The sequence below is a fragment of the Hippoglossus stenolepis genome, chromosome 5, assembly GCF_022539355.2.
Source record: "Hippoglossus stenolepis isolate QCI-W04-F060 chromosome 5, HSTE1.2, whole genome shotgun sequence".
Lineage (NCBI taxonomy): Eukaryota > Metazoa > Chordata > Actinopteri > Pleuronectiformes > Pleuronectidae > Hippoglossus > Hippoglossus stenolepis.
This window is the reverse complement of record NC_061487.1, coordinates 11661616-11681653: the sequence shown is the minus strand read 5'-3', so window position 1 is coordinate 11681653 and position 20038 is coordinate 11661616. Positions and strand designations below refer to the sequence as shown.

General features: G+C 39.8%; 1 protein-coding gene, 1 long non-coding RNA gene and 1 other non-coding gene across 3 annotated transcripts; 1 reads left to right on the top strand and 2 right to left on the bottom strand.

Moving 5' to 3' along the window:
• Positions 1 to 294: 294 nt before the first annotated feature.
• On the bottom strand, positions 295 to 3972 carry LOC124851884. The gene is made up of 3 exons (XR_007032724.1): positions 3899 to 3972; positions 2711 to 2835; positions 295 to 827 (listed from the first exon to the last, which is right to left on the bottom strand). It is a non-coding gene; the product is annotated as an uncharacterized LOC124851884 (long non-coding RNA).
• Positions 3973 to 7208: 3236 nt separating this feature from the next.
• trnay-gua lies at positions 7209 to 7295 on the top strand. Its single transcript is given in 2 exon segments — positions 7209 to 7245; positions 7260 to 7295. It is a non-coding gene; the product is annotated as a tRNA-Tyr (tRNA).
• Positions 7296 to 9674: 2379 nt separating this feature from the next.
• hal (histidine ammonia-lyase) lies at positions 9675 to 16181 on the bottom strand. Its single transcript, XM_035157397.2, has 20 exons — positions 15659 to 16181; positions 15410 to 15470; positions 15140 to 15167; positions 14986 to 15060; positions 14826 to 14898; positions 14604 to 14670; positions 14466 to 14503; positions 14196 to 14321; positions 13891 to 14030; positions 13686 to 13733; positions 13340 to 13487; positions 13137 to 13232; positions 12682 to 12740; positions 12509 to 12589; positions 12269 to 12334; positions 12017 to 12182; positions 11659 to 11793; positions 10706 to 10814; positions 10507 to 10576; positions 9675 to 10401 (listed from the first exon to the last, which is right to left on the bottom strand). The coding sequence occupies exons 1-20, from the start codon at positions 15903 to 15905 to the stop codon at positions 10270 to 10272; spliced, it is 1965 nt and encodes a 654-aa protein (XP_035013288.1). The 5' UTR covers positions 15906 to 16181; the 3' UTR covers positions 9675 to 10269.
• Positions 16182 to 20038: the final 3857 nt, after the last annotated feature.

The following is a 20038-nucleotide window of genomic DNA, read 5'->3' as shown; positions in this document are numbered from 1 at the left end:
TAACTCAGAGATTTAATTTCCCTCCACGAACCACCCAAGCACCGGAGCGCTGACTGACAAGTGTGTCATTGGGTTGCATTCCGGCCACATATCACCACTTGTTTCTAACTGCCACTCATTAACTGTGTTTTACTTGCCTCGTCAGACACACATCAGCTCTGGAGCTGAGGGGTCACAAAACCCTTGACCCCATCAAGTCTCACACCTTTTTTTTACTTTAACAGTGACATCATCTCATTTCAAGACATTTGAAGAAAGAAATGGTGTGCGTGATACTACAGGCAGCTTTGCATGTGGCATTCAAAGTCATTTAATACTGATTTGATGTAGAAGCGCAGACAAGTGAGAAAACAGGTTGATGATGAGTGAAGTTGAAAAGGGAAGGGGGTCAGTGAGACTGTATATCATATTTGTAAATACATAAGGTCAGAAGTAATATGTTCCCACTCCGCCTGTCATATGAATCATCCTCTCTTATGTGTGCGTGCACATGTTAAAGAAGGAGAAGAGGACTCATAAGCATTCTCAGTCTCTTCCCTGAGGCATCCTGGCCCTGACGGATCAGGACATTCCTGGAATACTGTGACTCTCGTCACAGTGGCGGCCCCTCTTCCTTTAAAGGGGACAGGGTTCATGCCTGTGTGTGTTTTTAGATTTTCATGGGTTATTTCAGTTGTTTTCCAGCGATCTGCCAGGGCAAGGGGTGATGCACCTCGAGTTGTTCTTTGTACATCACTTGTGTTTTTCGATCCTCAAATCCCAGGAGTCACCATGAAAAATGCTGCAGGAAAGGATGTCTAATCTTGGCCAGTCGGTGGTGTATTCCCCTGGCAGGATGAAAGCAAGGCAAATCATAAACAAATTCCTTTACTCTCTTTATGTCCAGCGTTTTTTTGTTTCTCTGTTACAACTTGAACACTACTAAACCGAATCATGAAAGAAGTAACACGATAATGTGGGTGAAAGAATGGAAACAGGCGGAAAGAGGCTCTGTCAAGCTAAATCAGCACCTCCAAAGCGCACATATTAAAACATGTTACATCTTAGCTACTTTCAGACATGCACTGAACTCTGGACATTTTCCTAGGACTTTCCGAAGGGGCTGTATCTGAGAACTCAGATGTCACTTTCTCCGGATATTTTCTAGAACTTTTGCCCATGTCTGAGTAAGTCCATGTTAGACCACAGCGAGCAAGTGGGCGTGTTGAAGATGTGTCTAACCTGCAATGGACACAAAACTAAAAGAATAGAAATATGTCAGTTTTAAAAAGAGGAGCCACACAGGTGGAAGAAGCAAAAGAAGAATTCAACTTGGAAAGAAAATTAGATCTGAGAGCTTTAGTTGATGAGGGCTGACGCCAACAACATGCTGTAAACAAAAACATGTATTGCCTCCTGTCTACTCAGGTGCCACCACTCATGTGAATGTTCCTGTTGTTGTGAAACGCCTGACCCAGACAATTTCCTGCTGTGTTCTTCATAGGTTAGATACAAATTTGGAAAAATGTCCGGATTTTCGGGACATTTTTTTTTTTTTTTTTAGTTCCTGCATAAAAACAGCTCGTTTGTTAACCCATATAAAAAAGGCAAAGAATTACCGCTTTGCTTCAATATGGGGGGGTGACGTACTGAAGTTTTTGTTAGCGGAGCCTCCAGGAGGTCACTGCACCCATTCAAGAAGTAGCCCTGCACGTTATGCCCCAGCAAAGCCACAACTTGTCATTTTTACCCTTCCATTTACATATGGATTAAACTTACAAAACATAAAGTGGTAATGGGTTAGCTTTAGAGATGCCGTTAGGCGGGAATTTTACTTTCTGACAGAGCCAAGCTAGCTTATGCGAGGCAAAGCTAACAAGCTGCTAGGTGAAACTGCACGCACCATAAGAGTAGTATCAAACATCTCATCCAACTTTCAGCAAGAATGGAAAAAAAGCATACTACCAAAAATATAAAACTTCTGCTGAATTCTGCTGTGCTTGGCATCCGCAGTGGTGCTTCTGCTGTGTCATCTAATGGACCAATGAGACGACAGACTCTGGGCTGTTCCACCACCTCTGGCCTGGTTTATTTCCAGACTGTAAAAGGATATGGTCCCCCTCCACCCCCCCATGCTGCCATGTCCCCTAGTACCTTCAGCTCACTGAACCGTCTCAACCCTTGCGAGTAATATGTCTACTCTCCTGTAAAATCCAGACAAAAAGCCAGACATGCTCCAGGCAAGGAGGGAAGGTGCCGTGCCCGCAGGCGAGGCGTTAAACAGAAGGCCCCACACATGCTCCGTCGCCGCTATCACTGCTTCCACTTTTATGACGTTTATCGCTGCTATCTGTCTGCTCGCAGCCATGACATCACCCACATTTCAGACGGTTTAATCTGGAATGCCAAAAAATAGAAACAGGATCTGAGTTATGTAAATATTAGTTCTACACTCCAAGTATTCCCATGATGTAAATCGTTTGGCATTTCTGCTATGAGTCATTTATTTTACAGAAAGACAGCAGCACAGCAAATACCTTTCCCTACCGCTCCACAAAAATATTTCGCTTCACAGCCTCCACCATCCAGACACCTCTGGAAGCTTATACTCTATATTTCATGCCACCTTTTGACACGCTGTCTTACAGCACAGGAAAGACTCAACAGATGACTGAGCACAAAGCCTGAATTAACAGCAAGAGTGGACAGGGAACCGGGGGGGGGGGTTCACCTTCATAAAAGCCAGGCGGGCGGATGTGTCCCATTTTACTTTTTAGAGTTGTGGGAGGGGAACTGAAGGTCCCCAGATGGCTGGAGCGTACCTGTGTCATGTCATCTACCCCATGGTGTGAGCAACTGCAGAGAAGAAGACATACAGTGTCATTAACAGCGAGAGAGCAAACAGTGACACTTCAGTGACACTGAAAAAACAATCGTGCCAAACAGGTGGAAAAGTCTAATGTTAGAGATCATGAACACACATTGTTATAACGGATGGGACCTGTTGCATAAACTCATTAGGGTTTTCTCTGTTACAATCAAAAATAGCCAAATACAATGTCACATTTAATTTAATCTGACTCTTATTGTAATTTTAAACAGGAAATTGAAGTTATTGTTTTTTTTGGTTGATATTTACTTGCTATTGTCAGGGTTTAGGGAGCAGGTGGACCCATAAATGCAGAAGCAAGGCAGGAGCAAAGTAAACCAACACAAGGTGTCCTTTATTAAAAGATAAAGTTCTTACAAAAACAAAATCCACGAACAGAAAAGCACTGATCAAAAGAAAACTCTAGAAACATATGGAAGTAAATCAGTCTCATCAGATTTCAAAATTTTAAAGCCTTTGAATTTCTAGCACTGAATTTTTCTACGTTGAAATTACGCATTTGTATTTTTTGCCGCTGAATTTCAGTATTCAAATTTTCAAAGTATAATATTCAACTGCTAAAATTCAGTTGCAAAAATTCAGACTAAACATCCGGGATACCAGGAAAAGCAATCGATAGTCTCACATCGAACCAAACCTCATGCTGGTTTGATGCCATGGATGGTCGAGTAGCGTAGCTGACAGTATGGCGCTTCTCGTTGTGGCAAGCATCACCTGACGTCACATGACCACTGACACATGACCTGATTGGTCGGAGGTTTGGTTCGATGTGAGACAATCGTTTGCTTTTCCTGGTATCCCGGGTGTTTAATCTCAATTTTTGCAACAGAATTTTTGCATCAGAATTTTTGCAACAGAATTTTAGCAGTTGAATATTATACTTTGAAAATTGGAATACTGAAATTCAGCAGCAAAAAATACAAATGCATAATTACAACTTTAAAAAGTTCAGTGCTAGAAATTCAAAGACTTCAAAATGTCAAAATCTGATGAGACCGATTTACTTCCATAGAAACAAGAAAAACTCACAAGCGAGGGCTCTGTTGGTGGATGACATGAAAGGTGTCAGTGAAATGTAACCACGTAAGACAACAGACAGACAAAGGGATGCACAGAGACTTATATGCACGGGGAGGCCGGGTTGATTGAACACAGGTGAAACACATGAGGAACAGATGCTGACAATCACAGGGGCGGGACACAGGACAAAGACAGGAAGTCAAGGCAGAGACAAACGAGGAGAAAAACTTCAAAATAAAACAGGAAACACAGAACTCAGAATGAAACAACTGAACACAAATCCAAACACAAGGAAACACAGGAAAAAGTCCACAAACCAAAGAGTCCACAAACAGATCCAAAACAACAAAATCCAAAATACTCTTCATCTAAGAGGCAAAGTCCAGAGAGTCATGACAGCTATGTAGCATCATGTGTTTGATGGTGAGCATCAGTAACAACTCTATGTAGCTTTATGATTCATTGTTGTTTATCTTTTATGTATAGATGTAAATATGACGTCGAATGAGTGCAGGAAAAACACTTTACTTCCTATATGTGATATTTTAACATATGAAATTGTTCATATAGGTCAATTGACGTTCACTGCAAAAATTGTGCAGTGAATTTATTTATTCTTGCATGACTTCCAAACATTACACTATAAAGATTTATAATCAGTGTTCACTAAATGTCAAGTCTGTCTATGACTAATTCATAAACTGTACATAAAGATGTATGGATCGCCCACCTCTTCCATGTTCTTGTATGGGACATGGGCCAAACTAAGAAGTCAAAGTAAACATCAAATACATTTTTATCAAAGATGTTTGGTGACATTTTTCGATTGTTATTGTCACACTAACTTCAAGTGCAATTTTTATCAGGCAAGATTGGTTTTAATTAGTTATTGGATGCTATAAAGACAGAGTGAATCATGACCGACATCTGATTGTGATGGGTCAAGCTCGTGAATCAATGTTTTTATTGATTTAAACCCACTTCAGTGAGGTAGATTATGCAAAAAGTCACAAAACATTTGTAAGTTGGTGCTTTACGCCATCTATGAGATTGATTGATGGTAACATGTCTTGAAGATTCACCCTTCAAACCTTTACCGTAGCTTGTTGGAGAAGGGGGAGTGTAGCTGGGTTAGCTCTCCCTGTATGCTCAGCTGAGAGGAGGCAGGCAGGATGATAATCGCAGTAAAGGATGGAGAAGATCTGGGTATTGGAGCCTGCCTGTGTTATGTGAGGAATGTCTGCTGCCTCACCTGCTGTAGGCTCCATGTCTGTCCCCACGCTGCTGTGATGTAATGTAGGAGCACGTGTAACATGTTACCCCGCTGTGCGACAGGTCAGGACAAGATGAATATCCCATGAGTGGAGGTGCACAGAGACTGCTGGTCATTTCTATCATTGAAGAGCCTTTAATAAACCAGACTGAAAGTAATTGCTGTTGTCACTCTGGTGTTCGACACACACTCTGATTTCTGCCTCTCAATGACAGTGGAAGAAGTTCTCAGATTGTTTACACTTTGAAAGTCATAGTATTAAGTGTTATCAGGAAAAATACTTGAAGTAAAAGTACTCATGATACTTAGTGATCCTTTATGGAATTAGACTGTTTTATGATTCAAATTATTATAATAGCCTACATTGATGCATTTATGTGTAAGCAACATTTTATGCGTTGATTAAATTTAACTGCTTGATATTCGTTCGTTTCATTTCGTTGGTGGCGGAGTGTGTGTTTACAGTACATCCACAAGGACAAGTGCTGAAATGCTATGGTTGTGCCAAAGACTGTGTTTGCTCACACATAACAACATTAAGAGTGTGTGGTGTTATATGTTCGTAATGTGGGACAGTGGGGTCCAGGAGGGGCAACATTTTACCTCCCTGTATCTATATGTCAAGCACATGTGTGGAGATGAAAATAAACCTGGACCTCAACAAGCAACTCAAACTAGTGCCTTGACGATGAGCTTTCCATAGATAAGATAAGATAAGATAACATAAGATAAGGTCAAATAAGATTAGATTAGATTAGATAAAACAATCCTTTATTAGTCCCATAGTGGGGGAATTTGCAATATTACAGCAGCAAGAGTCAAAAAAGGCATCGGTAAGTAATAAGTAACGTGCAATACTTAAGTTTAAGGATAATAATACTTAAGTGTAAGGAGAATAAGAAATATATGAAAAATATGAATGGAATTAAAACTAATATATACAGTGTAAAAACAGTACAAATATGTCCAATGTGAGGATCCGACATTGAATGGATTTCACATGAACCCTTGTAGTGCAGAGACAGAATGAAACAGTACATTTGGTAAAAATTGGAAATATTGTCTTGGTGTAGATTGTATTTGCATGCAGCACTTTCCTGTGTGGACAAAGCAGAAAATGATGTGACGGACCCAACATGTGGCAGCATGGTTAAATGTGTCAAAATGGGGGGATATTGCCATCTAGTGGTTAAAGTTGGATTTCAACAGTCAGTCCCATTATTAAATCCACGAGATCAGGATTTGTGATTTGGACTTGCACCAAACTGCACACACGCGTAAATACCAGTCCCTTAAATACCTTTGCAAATACACACAACTCCATGTATGCAGTTTAATACCTCATTCGTGTGACTCAGGGTTGAGACCTCAGTGCTGTGTGTGTGTGTGTCCTCTGCACATCTGTACACATGTGGTTTGCTTGGAAAGAAGAGAGGAGCATCCATCAGGCTGGTTTGAGTCTGTGCGCAGGACACAGGTGGGTCATGTTTTATTTTTAACTTCTTCATGTACTACTTTGCCATCTCTAGACGACTATTTGTCACATTATTCAAACGTGAAGGAGTAAATAGTGTGTAGCTTTGGAAAAACACGTTATAATGTAGCATTTCCAGCCACTGTTATAGTTCCAATGAGCTGAAGGTGCGCAGTTGCTTTTTAGGTAATTTAGCTAATCCACTTTTAGGTTTACCGCGAACATTAGTTTACTCGCTTTCTCAACAACACGAGGTCATTTTTTAAAAACTTACTTTTGCTTCAATCTGCAGCGACAGACGATCCGTTTGTTGCTTTAATAAGAGATTCAGGCGACGCAGCGTTTCAGTACTTCCAATAAAAGACGTTCATTGCAGTTAGCGTGTAGTTAGCCAGGATGCAGTTAGCAAGGTAGGGGGCAGCAGACGTGAGGTCATCAGCAACACTTTCGACACGTGTTTGTTCGCTTCGTATAACAGCTTACAACTATGTAATAAAACGAGAAAATAAAGTGAGAATAATATCAGCATCGTAGGAATAAAAATGGTTTACGATATGTAGGGGTCCACCGTCCCTTCGATAGCTCAGTTGGTAGAGCGGAGGACTGTAGTGGCTGTTGCTGAAATCCTTAGGTCGCTGGTTCGAATCCGGCTCGAAGGAGACCTGTTTTTCTTTATGTCCGTCACAGCAACATCTTCTGATCTTTGCTGTTTTACAACACATGTAGCGTCAGTGTCGTTGTTCCAGTAGTTAACATATTTAGCCTTAAGAGTTAGGTTAAGGGTAAGGTTATTTAGAAAGCAATACTTTCTGTTAGCATTTAGACTCTATGGTAGAATGTGTTTAACATTCTACATCATGTGGTTGGTAACACAGGAATATCTCAAACAGTAGTTATAGTAAATTCAGACTACATCCCTATTAACTAAGAGTACTTGCACAGGCTTTACCATACAATAACTTTTAAACGTACATCCCGGTACGACTACAGTTCTGTGCAAAGGTGTCAGGCACTATTTATTTTATTTATTATTAATATTTTTCTTAGATGAACTCTAAGGTAGTCATTCATAACAAATATTACAATGTAGAATACACACTACACAAGAGAAAACTAATATACAGAGAAATAAGGTGTAAGTAGGAAAAACGTATCAAAATCTAAGTAAGATCACTTTTTAATAATACATAGAAGTCTTTGGCACATTTGTTTTTTATTTATTCCCAAGAATTTAGTGTTGTGTTGGATTTCATTACCATGCATGTGAAAACTAAGATGCTTTTTTGTAAAAAAAAATGTAGTCTCATGATTAAAGAATAGAGGCAAAAATCGAATTCATTTAAAATTGTGTATCTTCTAATAATTAAAGACCAAATAGAATAATCTTAAAATAGAAATATTTTGTGAATAGATTCCAATATAACTGCGTACAAGAGCAGGATACAAAGCAATTCTCTGTTGTTTCAGTATCATCATTGCAGAAAACACATTCACTGCGCTCAAAGTAAAATCTTGAAAGTTCACTGGAAAGGTAGAATTGATTTGAAATTTATTTTGTTTCGGTTTGTCAGTGGTTATTTGAATAGCTTCTTCTCTGCAGTAGCTTTTTTAAACAAAAATTAGATAAAACCTTTATCTAATTTTAATAAATCATATCTGGTTTAAATTCACTTCCAGATTCTTTTTAGTCAGGAAGGATAACTTTTTGATTGGATGCTTTCAAAAAGTGACCGTGATAGTTTTAATTTATTTGCATACAAAGTAAGTCAATGCCAACATTGAATCAATATTTGGTGTCCACAGTTTTCACGATTTAGCCTGTCTCTTCGTGTAATCCTGCACTGACTCCATGAGCATATTGCTTTGTGATGGATAATAATCTGAACATCAAAAGTGCCTTAAACTGTTGCACATCTTGTATACTTAAACTAATAAATGTCTGCATGTAAATACCTCCAACATGGACCCACGGTGCAGGTATAAGTTCGGTTTTAGTCCTGGTGTTATCTGTGACCTTTAACCAGGAGCTACTGTCAGTCAGCCATGTTTGAGCTTTCTGTGGACACATATTTGTCTTTTATTCAATGATAAATATTCACAAAGACACTGCAGAAAACTAAACTGAGAGGTTGAGGATTCTTTTTGAAAGACGCTGAGAATTTGGTCCCGCTAAATTATTTTCAGCTCAGCACATGGCGAAGTCTTTATTTTAACAAAGTGCTGTCTCTGTGTACAACAGACTTCTGCCCCCTGTCCCACTATCTCTAATGAGTTATTTGTTTAACCTTTGAATTTGTTGACCCATCTGCCTTTACATGTCTGTGGCACAACATTTTATCCTCCTCAGGTTTTTCCTCAGGGCCTCTCAAGAGTGTTTTCTCAGACAAACAGGTGCTGTTTAACTGGACTAGTTACTGTTAAACTTACTTCCCTGAGGTATGACACACAGGAATAAACATTAAATGATAATCCTCGAATTCTGTGGGTGTTTTGACTTAAGTCGCTGGAGCGAGTAGATTCATTCCAAAGTCTGGCTACCTTCTGCTGCTCCAAAAAATGAAATCTATATAGTTGGTGTTTCAGAGCACAGCTCTGTTTGAAGAGGGGTTGAAGCTGAAGGGATTCCTCCAACTCTGAATTAACTTCTGTCAGCCACAAACACCCTAAATGGACATAAATATTAACAAGTAGAAGCAGGATCATAACGCAAACAATAAAACATTTCCGCTTAAAATTTTATTTTTATCCAAACATATAGATGAAAAAATGTATGTTTGAAAACATATAGATGAAAATCATTTAAGATTTCATATGATTATAGCAGAAACACAAAATTTCAGAGTAATGTTTATGTTACATCATTAAAAAGATTTGATATGAAAATGGCTGAGGTAGTAATGTGGCAATAATAACTAAATTAGAAACAGTTAAAGGGACAACACAAGTGTACATAGGTAAAACTCTAATGCACAGTGGCATAGGGCAGTGGATATACAGGATGCAAGTTCAACACCTAACAATTACTATATAGAAACATACACTGTGTGGCCACTTTATTAACTACACCCATACAATCTAATGAAATCCGCCGAAACAGCGTTGCAACATATTCATCCTTTACACAGATTAAAATGACCAGGTTCCGTATTAAGTATTGATTATATACATTTATTTGAGGTCATAGTTAGTGGACTTAATTCTACTAATATTCTGACCCCATTTTCTTGTATCTAATTTACATTACAAACACCTCAAAGTTAAACTGTTGAGTTCCCCATTACTGCAAACCAGACTCTAAACTATAAATATACAGTTCAATTCATACGTCGCTGACAGTGTCAATGAAAAGTGAACATTAGAATCTTTGTAAAGGAAACATTCACAATGATGCTGTTGGATTAAATTTTACTGGTGTCATTATTAGTGGCCACTGAGTGTGTGTACATATATTATACCCATTTCTTATCTTAGCAACATATCGAAAACTCAAATGTCAAAACTCAAAATATGAACTTAGTCAACAGGGGGAAAACCAATATTGCATCTTCAAATCAATGTCAAATCAAATACTTTGGTTGGTTTTCATTGAAATTCCCAATTGTAAAATAATAATAAAAAGAATTGGACAGGCATTTACTCATGTCGGACCCGCTTCCTCGGCGATGCTGGAGCGTCCAGGGAGAAGGCAGTGGGGGAGACGGGACGGGACTCGGGGATGTACTCCGACTGATACTTGTCAATGTAAGGTTTGGCCACATTCCACACCTGAGTTGAAAATATAAACATACAATTAAAATGTTTCCATTTAATCTTATAACCAGTGGACCGGCATGTACATTGACAGTGGGCACATTTTATAGTCGGACTTGCCTTCTGGTCAAGTAGGAGACGGTGAGTGGCTTCGATGTCTGGAGACATGAACCTGTCTTTCATCCACGGCCTGTTAATGACAAAAGAATAGACAGGAGGAGAACGTCAGAAGTGGAACAGTGGATAAATATTAACCATCCTGAACATCATCTCGGTGGAGGGAAAGCTTGTGTACCTTGGCCACATCTGTTTGACTTACTTGACCACACTGCGCACGAGTTCATAGACCTTCTCCAGTGGAGTGGTGGTACGAAGTGGGCGGAGGAACTCGATACCCTGACAGGCTGCCAGAAGCTCTATGGCAAGAACTAATCACAGAGAATATCCATTAATTTAGAAAGATATAATCTCCATGTATTTAATAAAATCACCAGACAATATCACATAAATTAGATGTGTCCTTGTAGAGCAGTTAAACCACTTAATGCATCAAAACTCACAATACTACAAAAATAACAGTATAGATCCACTTCCATGTTTAAAAGTCAGAGACAGATACTGAAGGCTTAAATATTACATGCAACAACTAGTGTTTGTTACTGTGTCTGTTCTTGGGAATAATTCAGAGAGTAGTCATGTATATATTGTTCTTAACTTTAACGTTTGAAACCTGTGGTTTGATGGTTAACCACGGTTTCCACTCGATGAGCTTTGATTTACGACCATGCAAATGTTTGCTGAGGCAACTCTATCCATGTCGGTGTACACTGGCCCTTCTTTTAGACGCCGTACCTTTGCACTGGTGACAGAATCATCAGGAGCTGGTCTCTGAGCCTCTTGATACCAGAAACAGTTTTCTTGTCAGGATTTTAAAACTCACATAAAATTGGGTTGTTTTTAGATAATTTAAAAAAGATGTTATTACTCATACACAGCAACTCAATGACGCACACATTGTGAGTTATTCCTTTGAAGTCATGATTCATGCTTAAAATCACTTTATTGACTGATAATTAGTTGATTTCCATGTCCACTATTTCACTGAAGGCAAATAGTGCCTACTATTGTTGATAAAATTGTAATGTGTATAAACATGAACTGATACTATTTATTTGTGCCTCGAAGTTACACACAATTACTCTAATGGAAACGGTCATAATATTGATATTAATAAACCATTAATGACATGTATTTAAAAAAAAATAATCTAACCTTGCTCCACATGCTCGATGACCCTCAGGGACTTCCTGGCAGCCCAGCCTCCCATAGACACATGGTCCTCTGTGGCAGCACTGGTGGACAAGGAGTCCACAGAAGATGGATGACACAAAACCTTATTCTCTGAAACTGGACACAGAATAAAGATAGACATTATGTCAGAAATATGGATAAATATAATGTTAAAATGATAAAAATACTCCTTTTTGTCAAATTATCCCACCTGAAATCCATGTTCAATATTAGAACCTCTTTAACTCTCAATCGGAAATACATTTTATTTGAAATGAATGAAATAGCAACATAGAATGTTACTCATGCTCTACTTTATGTTATGTTTTTGCACACCGACCCAGTGCAGCAGCGGTACAGTGGGCAATCATGAATCCTGAGTTGAGTCCCCCCTCGTTGACGAGGAAGGCAGGCAGCTCGCTCAGGGAGGGGTTACACAACCTCTCGATCCTCCTCTCACTGATAGATGCCAGCTCATGGACTGCAATGGCCAAAAAGTCTAGAGCCTAAGAGAAAAGAGAAGAGCAGTGAAAGAGAGGAGAACAAAATCTACAGCAAATACAAAAAAACTTTTGTTTGATGAGTCACAAACCTTTGCTGGATATTCTCCATGGAAATTTCCACCTGAAATGGTCTCACCTCTTTCCGCGAACACCATCTTGTACAATTGTTAAGGAAATGATAACACAAACTGATATCTAGTGAAAATCCAACACACAATTTGTGGCAGAACCTAAACTGTATGGTTGATAATTGTTTGGAGTGCAGTGACTACAGTGGCACGTTTAAATTCACGTAACAGACTTCCTGTTTGCAGGTCAGAGGAGGATACAGGGTTGTCAGTGGCACTGTTGATTTCGGTATTGATGATGTTCTGGACAAATTTGATTGTGTCGTTGGTGATACCGTGAACCTGTGCACAGAAAGAGATGGTTATGCTCAAGATATGAACAAACAACCTGTTTGAATTTGAATCCCTCTGGAACAAACTTTACTTGAAGTTACCTGAGGACAGCATCGCATGGTGTAGGCATCCTGGACTCTGTCGCAGAAACGGTGGCTCTCTGAAAAAAAACACCACCAGATGACAAACATTAAATACCACATGTTTATTAATTTATTAACACCTTCTACATTTGACCCACCCAAAGCTATGAGATGTGGTGTGGTGGAGGACTATAGAGTGCTCCAGCTCTGTAACAAGAACCTTGATCAAGGGCAGCAGGAGCAACATTCCTCATAGATGTATGAGGTCGGTCAGACACCCTGACAAACGCAGAGATAACGTCCAACCTTGACACAGTGTGGCACTGTAACCTTTAGATATGTCCTAACACGTGACCTGCTTGCTGTGAAGGGGCAGAGCCACTGCTGCACCAGTGTTAAAGAGTGTAATGATAATGATGTGCAACTACTATATCATGCTCTGTCTGTTTTAAATACCAGGTCGGTCCTCTGACCTGCAATTTGGGATGGATGGTGATCGGAGTCCAGCAGCGAGCGGAAGCGTTGTGCCACCTCTATCTGTCCTGGGTGAGGCCGCAGCATATGGATGTCTGTATGGGAGGAGACAGAAAATTAAAAAATGAGAAAGGATGGACAAAATGCAGGATCTTGCATTTGAAGGAAAATGCTTCTGTAGTTTTGAGAGGATGTTGCTCACCACTGTCAAAAGCCTTGGTGGTTCCCTTTAGCACCTCCAGGGTGAGGGCAGCGATGATGTCAGCCTGACGGGCGATCGCCAGGGCTCGCTCCACGGCCTCCGCCCCCAGAGAGGTGATCATCTGGGTCCCGTTGATCAGAGCAAGGCCCTGTGAAGGAAAAGAAGAGCAAGGTCCACCTTACTATAACTATATCAAGATGTGTAATTGTTATGTAAACACTGTTCATATTCTTCTAAATTCTGTACCGGAGAAAACACAAAGGATTCCCGATGAACCCTGGATTGATTTTCTTATGTAATCAGTTCCAAACAAATAGGAGAGTGTGTGGTTGGCCTTAAACATTACCTCTTTAGGCCTTAGTGATATTGGCTTCAGTCCATGAGCCTCCAGGACCTGGCCAAAGATGAAAGAGAAAAAAACATTGTAAAAGGTCAAGGGTCATCAAAAGTTAAACATGTTTTCCTCTTGGCCTTTGTGACCTTTTACTCTCACAAGCAAAACGCAAACTTCCCACTTTTTTACCACTATGAAAAACTCATCCTCATCTTACATATTTGGCATCTGCCCATCCGCTCTTTGGAGACCACATTTTACCCTCTCCCATCAGCCCCAGAGCCAGATGAGAGAGTGGGGCCAGGTCTCCGCTAGCACCCACTGTTCCCTTCTCTGGGACAAAGGAGAGGCAGGAAGCTGAGGGGGGCAATGTAAGATTCATAAGAAGAGTCACGCAACAGTCAGATTCCCCAATACATATCCATTAAGCCAGTAATCAGTAGTATATCAGTTAACAGTAGCTAATAGATAATTCAGGTCATCTGAGGTCAAGTGAGATAGGTGGGTCCGAGTGAGGCTCACCGTTAAAGGCTTGGATCATTGCATGAAGGGTTTCCAGAGAGATCCCACTGTACCCTTTGGCCAGGACATTGATCCTGAGAGCGAGCAGCATGCGGGTTCTCTCTGGGCTCAATGGGTTCCCCACACCTGCACACCAGAGCAGATCAATACTGAAGTATGTACAGAAGAAAATCCTAAAATACCTGACATCCAGCCTGGAGCTCTGGAGGTCTTGCAAATGTTAAGCGCCAAACAAGAAAGTGAGCCTTATACAGTAGAGACTGTTATTACCTGCTGAGTGTGAACGCACCAAGTTCTCCTGCAGCTCCCTGGAGGAAAAAAATTGATCAGCCTTAAATCAGCACATAAAAAAAGGGATGATTCTTCAACAGTTGACAAAGAAAAGAGATAATAAAATATTGTCTTTACTTGAGCTTGCTGACAGGAATGACAGTTCGGGCAAATTTGCCAAATCCTGTTGTGATTCCATAGACAACTGATGGCACAGAGAGAAATACAGAGAACTGAAAACATGTAATAATTTCTTTGTGGAGGCTGTAGTGTTGCAGCAGCTGGTTAACACTATGTTTAAAGCACTCATTGTCTTTGCAGACAGACATTTAAGGTCTTTATCCTGAAATTGATCTCAACCTTTGTTTTCTTTGACAATGCGGTCCAAAAGGTCTCTGGATTGCACAACTTTTTTCTCTGCCTCTGGAGTCAGCTGGAAATGTCAGTAAAGAGAATGATTACACTGAGTAAAAGATTATCCAATTGGACCCGACAACGAATACAAGTTGTTGATAATTACCTTTATTTTGTACAGTCCCCTGCCTAGGTTGACCAAATCTGTGGATGTCAGGCTGTTGCCATCCAGGGAGAGATACTGTATACAAGAAGATGCATGTTATATAGACGTAGTCAATATAATATTTTAGCAGAAGATGGTTATAACGAACACTTACGTCTTCAGGTTCTCTGTATGCTGCTGTACTGTATCACATAGTTTTATCAAGGATAACATTCAGTTAAACACAGTGTTGCCCTACACTGAAAATAAGGGAGATTATATTACACAGAAATGATAAATCTCCATTATTCAATAGAGACTGGGATTCCATTCAAAAGTCAGTGTTACCCAGAACAAAACAAATTTAATGAGATGAAAACAAAACACCAACAGTATATGTACCCAATAATAACTATATGGCACAAATTCACAAGTTTGAGGATACAGATGAGAAACTCCACGCTCACACGGGATAAAGTCAGGAGACATGGTATCTCCGTCTATGGCTGGAAGAACAAGAAATCATACAAATTATACGTATTCCCTCTTAATCTTTAATTTTGTCATTCAACGTTCTTATCGTCACCATGCCACCAATTACGCACAAATTACGCACAGCCAATGTTATAACATTAGTGCTGATGGATGCACTTGTTCATTACTTAATTTATGCATTCGGTCATTCTGTCATTACCCAGCTCGACAAAGTCGTTATCCTCCAGTACATCCTCGATGGTGTCATCCGCGTCGAGCAAACCCGAACTCTGGCACCTTCGCGCCACGAACCGAGTGTCCTTCACCGCCGTGATGCCGCCGTTGTCCGGTTTGTTCTTAATGTAACGTTTAAGCGCCTCGTGTCCGAGCCACCTGATGGTGTTGGCGGTATCCCGGCATGGCACCGCCAGCCACTCATCGCGGATGTGGACAGTAAAACGAGGCATTGCGCATCAGCGGGACTCTGTTGCACTGAGCGCTGCTTGTCGCTCTGCAGGCCATCACTTTCAGCCGCGCACAGCGGTGCCACCAATCACACGCACCGCTGGAGAGTCCCGCCTCGCCGGTGCACACCTCCAGGGGACCACTGACCTCCACGGGTCAGTCACACGGATGTTTGGAGACACTGACCTCAGTGCGTTCAGGTGACGCAACGACAAAAAACATCAAAGAGTTTAAAAAACAACAACAACAACAACCTTACTGCAAGTGTAAAACAAGTATCTATGTATTTGCTTGTTGTGATGGAAACAATTATTTACATCTACTTTCTAAGTTTCAGATGAAATCTTAGCATGTGCACATTCTAAAAGGTTGGTTCTAATCCAACACACTTAAAAAAAGAAGAAGAGATGTGAAAATAAAGAAGAGGAGAGACACTGAATGGTCAAACTCTGAGAGACATTCAGCCCTGGATTTCCACTGGGGACGTCCCACAGCCTCAACAACAGGCAAAGGGCCACCAGACTGATGGGCCAGTAAAGAATGTATGGATTTTTTGGATGCTAACAGATGCGGCGGCCCGTTTGATGGTCCACAAACGCTTACTGATGCGCTGGTGGAGGAGGTGAAGAGACTTCAGAGAGTTCACAGATAAGAAGACTGATGCAGAGGTTGCTCTGTTCCTACCTGAGACGCAGGGATGTGCACAGACATTTTGGGGGGCAGGGGCTCAAGTGAGAAAAAGGGCACTTCTCATAATTATTTATTTGAAAAAATTGTTTTAAAACCAAACGTTAAATATAGTATCGCATCTCTGACTTACTTAACAATTTATTTTAATACACTCACACACTTGTTAAATACTGAACAGTAGTAGAATGAATAGTTATTAGATGAGGAGCCTACAATCCAAATAATGCAGTTTAAAGCAGGACACTACAGGCAAAAGCATTGCTTGTTCATGTACTGGTCAATTTTGAGATTTTGGTCTATTTTACTTCCATGTCTTCTTTCACTCTAATGGAAAGAAAACTTCCAAAAATACCTCCACCAGCCTCACGATTCCATTAGGATTCAGCAGTCAACATTATTCAAATGCACAACAATGCGTTTCGATGCATTTTAATGTATCACATCCAGAATTTCCTATAATATTGCACATGGCTGCTTTTTCATCAGTTAATATCAGTTCATAAAATCAGTCAGACAAATATGAACTCCCTTTTTATTTACAAAGTGCTTTGAAAATATTATAGACTGTTACTGTTATTACATGTGTGCTGTAATTTACAAAATAAGGTTTTCAATTATCAGACTACAACAGTGAGTCCATGACAGTGGTCTGTGCTCTCCACACTCATTTAACATTTATTCAGTTTAGACCTGTGTGCTGCAGCTAAGGCTTAAAAGTACAAACTCTGATTATAGCCTTTACTGTATCAAGGTGGCCCCGTCTGGCCTCCCTTAGCAGCGCTCCTGCACTGAGGTGCATCACTCTGCACTGGTCAACAACAGATTCTGCTCCTCTGATGCTTTCTAATCAATCAAACTTAGAACTGGTCTTAATAAAAACCTGATTCATTCATATTTATGTTTTTAGATAAACGGAACGTCGCTTCTTCTGCAACAATGAAGTTAAAACACGCGCTGCATCTTAACTCTGATGTCCTGACTGTGCGCGTCACGTTACGTCTTGTGTTGTGTAGCAGGTTTAAACATGTCTCATAAACTCTGGAGCGAATCAAACAACACAAAGTAAACAAACAGGAGTATAATATTATTTTTATATTTTTTTAAAGCACCCCAGAAAAAGGGCACTTTCCCTCAAGGAAGAAAAGGAGGCAGGGGCTCAAGCCCCCTTTAATGTCATTGTGAGCATGTGCCAACTGAAAGGTATCAGTATTTTTCCCATTTGCTGTTGTTTTTATAGCTAGTCCTAACTGAGTTTTATGCTATGCTGTTGGTTTGATGTTATTATCTGTCTGCCCAGGGACAACAGATGCAAATAATCTTCCAGCTAACTTTAGTCCAATTAGTTATTGTAATTGTGTGCTGCAAAAATACACAATAGGTCAATTTAAACAAAATGAGAAGTAGCAGAAGAGTTGTGATTGTGTGCAGCTGGTGTGCTGGCTCTAAGAAACAAGCAATGAAGACTTAAACTCACAAGTGTTGCAAACACAGATAATTTAATATTGTGGAAGGTAACGTCATCTTCCTTATTGGCTTAGCTATAAACCTGTGGTCCTCTCAGTGTCGTCTTGTTAATAGAATATAAACGGCTACCTCTTGGCAGTTCTTACTCTATGTTGTGTTTTGATTTTGTGTTTGTGTGCATGTCATTTGTTTGATGATTTGTATCCGAGTGTTTGTGTTTTTATATTAAAGAGAGCTTATGATGGAGCACTGATAAGAGGGGGTGCATATGTTTTGATGTGAAGTTCAAATATCAAGCCACTCTCCAGAATTGCTTACTATACCTTTACAGATCTCACTTGTCCGACCGACAGCGTTACCTTGACTTAAACCTTTAGCTAATCTCAAAAGACTCTTTTAGACTAGATTAAATAGGCTTGTTCTTGCATCACAGACTAAATGCTGTTTCATAACAAAACCAAGCAGACATTACAAAATCTAAGTTCAGTCAGTCAGTCTGCAAAATATTTTAACAAACAAATATTTGCTCTACAGACTTGCAGCTGCAGTGGAATCAGTTTCATTGCTTCACTTCCACTGCGTGACCTACACAGGGATGCACATCATACAACACATGAATTGGTGTCCTACAGCAGATCTCTGGTGTGGTATCACCCCTACTAAGAAACTGTGTTCTGACTTAACAAACGATTTGAGGAATCAAAGACCATAAATAGGACCATAAAAGCTGATATTCACTGAATTAAATATGAGGGGGAGATGAAATGTTACTTTAAAACTTGTCTGCCTAAATGTAACCGTCTCTTGGACCAAGTCTAAGGCTCACGCTTTGTTTTTGCAATATCCCCAGTTCAATGCCAGCTGAAGACTTATGTTGCATGTTATCTCCCTCTGCTCGTCCAGCCTGTCCCTGAAATCCAATAAAGGCAAAAATGCTCCAAAATCCAAAATATAATCACATTCAAAATCTTACTGCAGAGGCCCAGTTTTTGGAAGCCTAATCAGACTAATGAGTGTGTCTGGCCTGCACAGAAGCAATAAATAAAATATTAAATCAAGATGTTTGGTATTTTGTGTAAAAAAGCTAATCACCAGTCTTTGTCAATATTGACAAACATATTCAAAATACCTCAACAAAATAAATTAAATCACAGCAGACTTTTTTTCAAATGAAACCCTGTATACTTATTATTTTTCAATAAAACATTTAAAAACAAAGTACAAAAAGTAATGTTCATTTTTTTACATTATTATTATTGTATTAAAAACCTGTCAACGGTTTACCCTTCCTATCACCCAATACACACTGGGATTGGCTCCAGCCCTCCTGACACTCAGAGGATAAGCAGTATAGATAATGGATGGATAGATGGACTGACATTATAGTATAAGTGACATTATATATCAGTTCGCTAAATAATGATGTCTATTTTTTGCACAAATATTTGGACATATCATTTGCATAATGCAAGATATTGTCGTCTATATAGCATATAACTGTATAGATTTTTTGCTATTCATTTTATTCAAATGTGTCTTTTGTAGCGTTAATTCCCCCAAACCCCTGTCAAACTGTATTTTCCTATCCTCAGGAATACATGACAATTAAAAGCATCATTTTCACTTCTGCCAAAGAGGTTATCCCTTGTTTGTTTGTCATAATTTTTGTTTGTCTGTGTCTAGTTGGTGGGTGGGTTGGTTGGTTGGTTGGTTTCCACAAAACTTGGTGGAAGAGCCAAGAAAGAAGCCATTAAATGTTGGAGTGGTTTCCACAAATAGGCGGATCTTGGACACCTATCACTTTCTTTAACATTGTGAGATATGATTGGTTTTTACAGATCCTAATTAAAAAAAATCTCACACATTTAAAGGATTAATATCAATGAGTCTGTCAAATTTGGACTTTGAAAGCTTGGTTGAATTTAAGGGGACTGTTGGGCCTTGGCGGCGGTATGAGCTCTACTGAGGGCCATCCTAGTTT

Coding starts and splice junctions, on each gene's coding strand:
- hal (XM_035157397.2), bottom strand. CDS start 15,905: ATGCCTCGTTTTACTGTCCACATCCGCGATGAGTGGCTGGCGGTGCCA. Junction 15,168..15,409: donor GAGCGTGGAGTTTCTCATCT/GTATCCTCAAAC, acceptor TATGTGATACAG/TACAGCAGCATACAGAGAAC. Junction 12,741..13,136: donor CCATCCATCCCAAATTGCAG/GTCAGAGGACCG, acceptor GTTTTTTTTCAG/AGAGCCACCGTTTCTGCGAC.